At 42.2% G+C, this 9,172-nt stretch overlaps 1 protein-coding gene across 1 annotated transcript in view; it reads left to right on the forward strand.

Annotated features, from left to right (window-relative positions):
- Nucleotides 1–6,046, forward strand: part of YTHDF2 (YTH N6-methyladenosine RNA binding protein F2) — a 33,611-nt gene extending 27,565 nt beyond the window's left edge. Inside the window, exon 5 of the mRNA XM_032759530.2 lies at nt 5,200–6,046. Coding sequence (XP_032615421.1) covers nt 5,200–5,223 — 24 coding nt within the window. The 3' untranslated portion in view covers nt 5,224–6,046. The remainder of the gene's footprint in view (nt 1–5,199) is intronic.
- Nucleotides 6,047–9,172: the final 3,126 nt, after the last annotated feature.

Below are 9,172 nucleotides of genomic sequence, written 5' to 3' on the forward strand. Positions count from 1 at the left end.
CCATTCTCCTGCCTCAGCCTCTCCGAGTAGCTGGGACTACAGGCGCCTGCCACCACGCCCGGCTTATTTTTTTTGTATTTTTGGTAGAGACGGGGTTTCACCGTGGTCTCGATCTCCTGACCTCGTGATCCGCCCTCCTCGGCCTCCCAAAGTGCTGGGTTTACAAGCGTGAGCCACCGCGCCCGGCCCTTTTATTTTTATTTTTGAGACGTGGTTTCTCTCTTGTTGCCCAGGCTGGAGTGCAATGGCGTGATCTTTGCTCACTGCAACCTCCATCTCCCAGGTTCAAGTGATTTTCCTGCCTCAGCCTCCCGAGTAGCTGGGATTACAGGCATGTGCCACCACGCCCAGCTAATTTTGTATTTTTAGTAGGGACGGGGGTTTCTCCATGTTGGTCAGGCTGGTCTCGAATTCCTGACCTCAGGTGATCTGCCAGCCTCGGCCTCCCAAAGTGCTGGGATTACAGGCATGAGCCACCGTGCCCGGCCCAATTTTTTATTTATTTTTATTTTTTTGAGACAGAGTTTTGCTCTGTCACCCAGGCTGGAGTGCAGTGGCACGATCTCAGCTCACTGCATCCCCTGCCTCCCGGATTTAAGCAATTCTCTGCCTCAGCCTCCTGAGTAGCTGGGATTACAGGCTCCCACCATCATGCCTGGCTAATTTTTTTTGTTTGTTTTTTTAGTAGAGGGGGTTTCACCATCTTGCCCAGGCTGATCTTGAACTCCTGACCTCGTGATCCACCCTCCTCAGCCTCCCAGAGTGCTAGGATTACAGGCGTGAGCCATCGTGCTGGGCTTTGATTTTTTTTTTTTTAAGATGAGGTCTGGCTACGTTCTCTAGGCTGAAGTGCAGTGACTATTCACAGCTGTGATCATAGTTCATTTACAGACTCAAATTCCTGGGCTCAGATGATCCTCTTGCTTCAGCCTCCCAAGTAGCTGGGACTGAACAAGGTGTAAGGCCCTCTGTGCCTGGTTTAAATTCATCTTCATCTGTCACCCAGGCTGGAGTGCAGTGGTGCAAGCTCGGCTCACTGCATCCTCCTGCCTCAGCCTCCCCAGCAGCTGGGACTATAGGTATATGGCAGCATGCTGGCTAATATTTGTATTTTTTTTGTAGAGACGGGGTTTTGCCACCTTGCCCAGGCTGGTCTCGAACTCTGTCCTTAAATGATCCACCTGCCTCGGCCTCAAAAGTACTGAGATTACAGGCATGAGCCACCACACCCAGCCTGTAATTATATAAACATTAAAGTTTTATTAAGTGTTAAATATAACTTATTGCACCTAACTTTTTTGCAGAAGAAATAAATTCATTTATTCCCTTCCCCCCAGTTTTATGTTTTGAAATACATTTTTAAAAAAATTTTTTTGAGAGACAGGTCCTCTGTCACCCAGGCTGCCAGGCTGGAATGTAGCGGTGGCATCATAGCTCACTGTAACCTCTAACTCCTGGGTTCAAGCTGTCCTCCCACCTCAGCCTCCCAAGTAGCCAATCCAAGTTGCTAGGATTACAGGCACGCACCACCACACCCAGCTAAGTTAAAATTTTTTTTTTTTTTTTTTTTGTAGAGACAGGGTCTCACTTTGTTGCCGAAGGCTGGTCTTGAACTCCTGGCCTCAAGCACTTCCCCTGCCTCAGCCTTCTAAAGTGTGAGCAGCAGATGTGAGCTACCATGCTGGGCCTTGGAGTAATTTCAGATTTACTTTATTTCCACATTTTGCCACATTTGCTTTATCAGTTGAATGTTTTTAAAATGTGTATATATGATGTTTTCCTGAGCCATTTGAGAGTTACGGTCTAGACATCATGTCTTTTCTCCTAGGTGTTTCAGTGTGTAGTTCCCAAGAACAAAGACATGCAGTTACATAACCACAGTGCATTTATCAGAATCAGGAAATTTAATTGACACAATGTTGTTACCAACAGATCTTATTCAGACTTTATCAGTTGTCTTAATGTCCTTGATAGCAATTTTTTTGTGGTCCAGGTTCTAGTCCATGAGCATTTGGACACCATGGTTTCATGTCTCTTAAGTTGTTATTTGTTGTTTTCATTATTTTGAGATACAGTCTCATTCTGTTGCCTAGGCCAGAGTGCAGTGGCACGATCATGGCTCACTGCTGCCTTGATCTCCCCAGGCTTTAGTGATTTCCCAGGTTGCTGGGACTACAGGTGCATGACACCACACCCAGATAATTGTGTGTGTATGTGTGTGTATGTATGTATGTATGTATGTGTAATGTAAGACATGGGCTTTGCCATGTTGCCCAGGCTGGTCTTGAACTCCTATGCTCAAGCTGTCTGCCAGCTTCTGCCTCCCAAAGTACTGGGATTATAGGAGTGAAGTACTGCACCCAGCCCTCCTAAGTCTGTCTTCACTGGTTTCAAGTGAGGTTGTATCCTTCTCAGTGCATCATACTGGGAGGTACAAGATGTCTGTTTATGCCATTACTGATAATGTTAACTTTGGTCACTTTGGGTAAAGTGTTGTCCACCAGGTTCTCTACTTAATTTTTTTTTTTTGATACGTGGGAAAATAGTTAGACACTATGTAAATAACTTGTTTCTCATCAAACTGTCTCCTTTTAATTCTAGCATTGATTGATAATTCTTGCTTGATTCAAGTATTACTATGATAGGTGTTTACTTATCATTAATTAATGTTATGTAATGCTCAAGTCACAGATTTGGCCAGTGGGAGGTCCTTCAAGAAGGAGCCTACTGATGCCCTGGCTTCCCACTGTTTCCAATCTATACTTTTCCTTCTCTCTCTTTTTTTTTTTTAAAGATGGGGTCTCATTTTGTCACCCAGGCTGGAGTACAGTGGTGTGATCAGGGCTCACTACAGCCTTGACCTCCTGGGCTTAAGCCATCCTCCCACCTCACCCTCCCAAGTAGCTGGGACCACAGGCACATGCCATCACCATGCCTGACTAATTAAAAGAATTTTTTTTTTTGTAGAGACAGGGTCTCCATGTGTTGGCCAGGCTGGTCTCGAACTCCTGGCCTCAAACAGTCTTATCTGTCTTGGCCTCCCAAAGTGTTGGGATTACAGGTGTGAGCCACCACTTCTGGCTGTCTTGGTATTGTTGTGTTAAAATTGAGAAAGTTTGACTTTTGAAGCAATATTGAACATAGGTATTTGTGAGACTTAAAATTGCACATTATAAAGAGGAACAAATTTGGTGTTTAAAGAATGAGACAGTGCTGTAGTAAATATAATTGCATGATGCTGTTTTGAATTTTTTCTTGACTATTTTAAATGCTATTAAGCATGCCGACTAACTTAAATATAATAAACATGTTTCTTAGGAAAAAGCATATCTATAGTCTAAGTTTCTAATTCAGTGTTAAAATTTGGGACAAATAATTTATTGTCTGTATTTCTGGAGTTACATTAAGAGATAATAGGTGGAATTTTATTTATTTTTATTTTATTTATTTATTTATTTATTTATTTTTTTGAGATGGAGTCTCACTTTGTCGCCCAGGCTGGAGTGCAGTGGCACTATCTAGGCTCACTGCAAGCTCCGCCTCCTGGGTTCACGCCATTCTCCTGCCTCAGCCTCCCGAGTAGCTGAGACTACAGGTGCCTACCACCACGCCCGGCTAATTTTTTGTATTTTTAGTAGAGATGGGGTTTCACCGTGTTAGCCGGGATAGTCTCGATCTCCTGACCTCGTGATCTGCCCTCCTCGGCCTCCCAAAGTGCTGGGACTACAGGTGCATGCCACCACACCCAGCTAATTTTTGTATTTTTAGTAGAGACGGAGTTTCACCATGTTGGCCAGGATGGTCTCAATCTCTTGACCTCATGATCCGCCTGCCTTGGTAAAAATGTAAAATTTAAAAAATTCTGAGGCCGGGCACGGTGGCTCACACCTCTAATTCCAGCACTTTGGGAGGCTGAGGCGAAGCAGATCACGAGGTCAGGAGTTCGAGACCAGCCTGGCCAACATAGTGAAACCCCGTCTCTGCTAAAAATACAAAAAATTAGCCAGGCATGGTGGTGGCACCTGTAATCCCAGCTACTCGGGAGGCTGAGGCAGGAGAATGACTTGAACCCAGGTGGCCGAGGTTGCAGTGAGCGAAGATCGCCCCATTGCACTCTAGCCTGGGCTACAGAGCGAGACTCTGTCTCAAAAAGAAAAAAAAAATTAAAAAAATTCTGTACATGAAGTAATGTGTGAAATGGGAGAATTTAGGATAAGTTTCTGAAAGACTCATAAACAGTGATTCTTAAGAAAATGAGTGGCCAGGCGCGGTGCCTCACGCCTGTAATCCCAGCACTTTGGGAGGCTGAGGCAGGTGGATCACAAGGTCAGGAGATCGAGACCACGGTGAAACTCTGTCTCTACTAAAAAAAAATACAAAAAAATTAGCCGGGCGAGGTGGCGGGCACCTGTAGTCCCAGCTACTCGGGAGGCTGAGGCAGGAGAATGGTGTGAACCGCAGGGGGCGGAGCCTGCAGTGAGCCAAGATCACGCCACTGCACTCCAGCCTGGGTGAAAGAGCGAGACTCCTTCTCAAAAAAAAAAAAAAAAAAGAAAAAGAAAATGAGCATTGGGATTTACTTCAGGGAAAACATAAGTATTGTAGTCAGATTACCACCTCCCTAGGGAAGGAGGCCAGATGTGTGGGGTTGTTTTTTTTTTGTTTTGTTTTGTTTTTTCTGTCTGTGGACTAAGGGCTTTCTGTATGTCAGCTTATTAATTCTCCATAACCCTGTGAGATACTTATCTTCACTTTACAGAAAAGGAAATTGAGGGCTTATGAGTATGTCCAAGGCCTTGGGACTAGTTTGGGATTTGAATTTAGGTCAGTCTGACTCTAACACTCTAGTGTACTATGTATGTATGTATGCTGCTTTATCTGACCAGTCATGTATGTTTGGGTTACTTCCATTAGGCCCATATTTTTGGGGGGCCTGACAACTAAGTATTAATCTAAACAGTATAATAGGAAAGCATGTACTGAATTTTCAAGTCAAAAGTAATTTTGCATTAAGATATTTAAGTGTTTAAAACAGTAAAGGCAAAGTTTTTTTTTGTGGGGAATGTTCTACTTAGAATAATTAATTTTCTAATAATTCTAAATAATTAAATTTCTGTTGAGTTATTCTGTGAAGTTTTTAAATTCATATGCATGTTCAGATAATTTTTAACTATTTCAATTTTTTTCTTACCTTTGTAGGAACGTCAAGGTCGTGGGAAATAAAAGGCAGTTCTACACAGACTGCAGCAACGGTTGCATCTGCTTATCCTAAGAGGAAAAAATGACCTTCAAGAGAATTAGGACTTTTTTCTTAATTTCACTGACTTCAGAGACGATTGCAGACTTGCAGTTTAAGTATTGGAATTTCACAAAAGACATAGGACTTAACTGGAAAATGAAAAAAAAAAGAAAAAGAAAAAACTAAACAAAAAATCCCTCTAGGTAGTTTAGGTGAAAAATGTCCCTTTTATTTTGGCTTTGGTTGTGATTTCAGAGCATAATGCTTTGTTTTTTTGTCTTTTTACTATGTTTTTCGGATTTTTAAGTCCGTAAGTGCATACAGTTTTCTCTAATTTTTAAACCCTTTCCTCCTCCCATTTTGACATTTGCACTTGGAGAACACTTGAGTTGTGAAGGTTTTGGGCATCCACCCCAGAAAGTGGGAATTTGATTTTATCCTTCCGAACTGGAAGAACATTTTTATGAAGAATTTTTGTCTAGGAGAATATAACAGTGTTACCCAAGGTTGTGTCTTTAAGGGTGGTTCATTTTCTCTGACCTTTTGTTACTCAAAGTAAAGTACTAGGAGTCCTAAGAAATGTTCTGTTCTTGTACATTATACTGATTAAGTCAGGATTAATTTGATTTCAAAGCTAAGAACAGTGGTAAAAACTCGTTTACAGAAATGCATTTTGGAAGAGAAAAATATTGTAAAACATGTAGTGAATGTTTCTTCAGTTTCTTGTTCAGCCAATGAGGAAAGGGCATTGCCTTTCTTTTTACCATTAATCACTTCTCAATAAACGTGAGATCCTGTTGAGCATCACTTCTAGTACCATTTAGTATTATTTGAGTCTGCTGTATTTTAAGAAATATTTGGAGTATAAGGGGGTATAACAGGTGAGACGGCAACTAATTTTAGAGAGTTTGTGCTGAGAGTAAACACTTCAGGCTTGCTTTGTACCCAGGGCTGGTTAACCATGATCTCTGCAAAAGCAAGGTGGGCCGATATTCATAATGCTTTATTTCTGGATGCTTTGCAGAGAATGTAGAGTCATTGCTAAATCATTTGTTCAACAAATATTAGACTATTGGGTGCCTGGCACTATGTTTAACTCCCCCATGGAATCTGGCCAGCTATCTTAGATGCAGAGGAAGTAGAGCCCAGGAAATAAGTGTTTAATTTGAAATACGGTTTTAGACAATATTCCATATGGATGCAGATCCCTGACAATAAAATTTCTGTGGGCTTGGATCTTTGGGAACCTTATAACAATTGTAATAGCATTTCATTTCTTCTTATTTTCAACAGTTTCAGAGGCTTCTCTATCTTAAAAAATGTTTAGCTCTTAAGATGTTCCCATTTTAGGCTGGTCACAGTGGCTCATGCCTGTAATCCCAGGACTTTGGGAGGCTGAGGCGGGTGGATTACTTGAGGTCAGGAGTTCGAGACCAGCCTGGCCGACATAGTGAAATCCTGTCTCTACAAAAATTAGCTGGAGGATGATGGAGCATGCTTGTAATCCCAGCTACTTGGGAGGCTGAGGCAGGAGAATCGCTTGAACCCAGGAGGTGGAGGTTACAGTGAGCCAAGATTGCGCCACAGCACTCCAACCTGGTGACAGAGCAAGACTCTGTCTCAAAAAAAAAAAAAAAAAAGTTTCCATTTTAGAGTTGCATGTGTGAAAACATCTAACATTTATACTAAGAAAGGGTTATGGAAATGGATTTTAATACTGTTGGACAGAGTTGTGCTCTCAAAATTACTGAGTTCTACACAGCCCAGGATAGTAAAGTCAGGAGTGCCAATAAAATTATTACATGCTTTCCATATCGCTCGTTCCCTTGTCGCCTGCCTTTCCTTCTTTCCTTTCCCCCCTTCCCTTCCCTTCTTCCCTTCCCTTCCCTTCTCTTTCCTTCTTTCCCATCTCTTTTCCTTTTCTCTTTTCCCCTCTTTTCTTTTCTCCTCTTTTCTTTTCCCCTCTTTTCTTTTTTCAAGACTCAGTCTCACTCTGTCTCCCTGGCTGGAGTGCAGTGGTGTGGTCTCAGCTCACTGTAATAACCTCCGCCTCCTGGGTTCAAGCGATTCTCCTGCCGCAGACTCCCGAGTAGCTGGGATTAGAGGCGTGCGCGACTACTCCCGGGTAATTTTTGTACTTTTAGTAGAGATGGGGTTTCACCGTGTTGGCCAGGCTGGTCTCGAACTCCCAACCTCAGGTGATCTGCCCACCTCGGCCTCCCCAAGTGCTGGGAATACAGGCGTGAGCCACTGTGCCTTGCCAATAGCACCATTATTGACATTTGCAGTCAAAAGCTTTTTTTGGCCTGTCAGAGGCACGGTACAATATTCCTAAATATTTCTGGCTGCCATCCTTTTTGAAGCACATTTACCTCATAATTTTGGGGAGTTCCTTGTGTTTTTATCAGTAGGAAAGTGCTAGATTTCCTAGTAATATGTATGGCACTCATCGTTTTCACTTTTATCCCAAACTTCTGTGACTTGTAGAGGACTCCCTCGGGCTTCTTTAGTATTTGACCTTGAAAAGGGAAAATCCAGAGAAAAGCAAATTCAAAAGCAAATCTAACTAGATTTTCCTACATAGTATTTCAAGTTGGATATGAGATTATTCGAGATGATTATTTGCTATTTGAAATGTTAGCAACATAGTAGTTCCCAGTCTTTTATAGCACACATAAAGTACTGTTTCAGCTTTAAGAGTAGACTGAAAAGAATTTGGAGCCCCTAATAAGGTTGCATACTTTGCCTTCCCTTTTGGATTTGTGTATTTTAGAAAAACCACATTGGCTTTTCTTGTAGTATAAAAAATTAGACTGTTCTTTACTAAAGACTCCAAAATGCAGCTAAACCAGTTTTCTTATTGTTAAAGACAACTTTGCCAGTATTTTTAATAGAGACAGGGTTTCAGCATGTTGGCCAAGCTGGTCTGGAACTCCTGACCTCAAGCGATCTGCCTGCCTCGGCCTCCCAAAGTGATGGGGTTACAGGCGTGAGCCACCGTGCCCAGCCTGAGGGTGGTGCCTTGGGAGGCTGAGGCAGGCGGATTGCTTGAGGTCAGGAGTTTGAAACTAGCTTGGCCAACGTGGTGAAACGCCGTCTCTACTAAATATACATAAATTAGCTGCGTGTGATGGTGTGCACCTGTAATCCCAGCTAGTCAGGAGGCTGAGGCAGGAGATTTGCTGGAACCTGTGAGGCAGAGGTTGCAGTGAGCTGAGATCACGTCACTGCACTCCATCCTCAAAATAAATCTCACTTTCCCTCAATTTTATTTTAGCTGTATTTGATTGGTTATCTTCTCTTAGTGTGTTCCATTATATAAAACGTTCTGAAATAATTTTAGACGTATGCAAATGTAGTATGGAGAGTTACCATACTCTTCACTCAGGTTTTCCCAAATGTTAACATCTTGTATAACCATAGTAAAATATCAAGACTAGCAGATACTGATGCAGTACTATTAACTAGTTTGAGTTGTATCAGTTACACTGTGTCATCTTTTGGGGTTCAGCATCCAATCCAGGATCCCACATTGCATTTAATTGTCTTTAGCCTTTTCTAGCCTTGACAGTTTTTCAGTTTCCATTTTTTGACACTTTTGGGGGAGTACTGGCCAGTTATTTTATACAACACCTTCCAGTTGGATTTATCTGATCATTTCTCACTATTAGATTGAGGTTATTCTTTGACAAGAATGCCACAAAAGCACCGTGCCTTTTTCGGTGCATTGTATCAGGATACACGATTGTGACATGATCTCATACTGGTGATGTTAACTCTGATCACTTGGTTACAGTGCTGCCAGACTTCTCCATTGGAAAGTTATTTCCTCCTTTCCTCCTTTGTACTTAATATGTAGCTTAGGGGATCAGATATACTTGGAAACTTTTTTCTTTTTGGAGATGGTCTTGCACTCTTGCCCAGTCTGGAGTG

Source organism: Hylobates moloch, unplaced genomic scaffold (genome assembly GCF_009828535.3).
Source record: "Hylobates moloch isolate HMO894 unplaced genomic scaffold, HMol_V3 SCAFFOLD_9, whole genome shotgun sequence".
Classification (NCBI taxonomy): Eukaryota; Metazoa; Chordata; class Mammalia; order Primates; family Hylobatidae; genus Hylobates; species Hylobates moloch.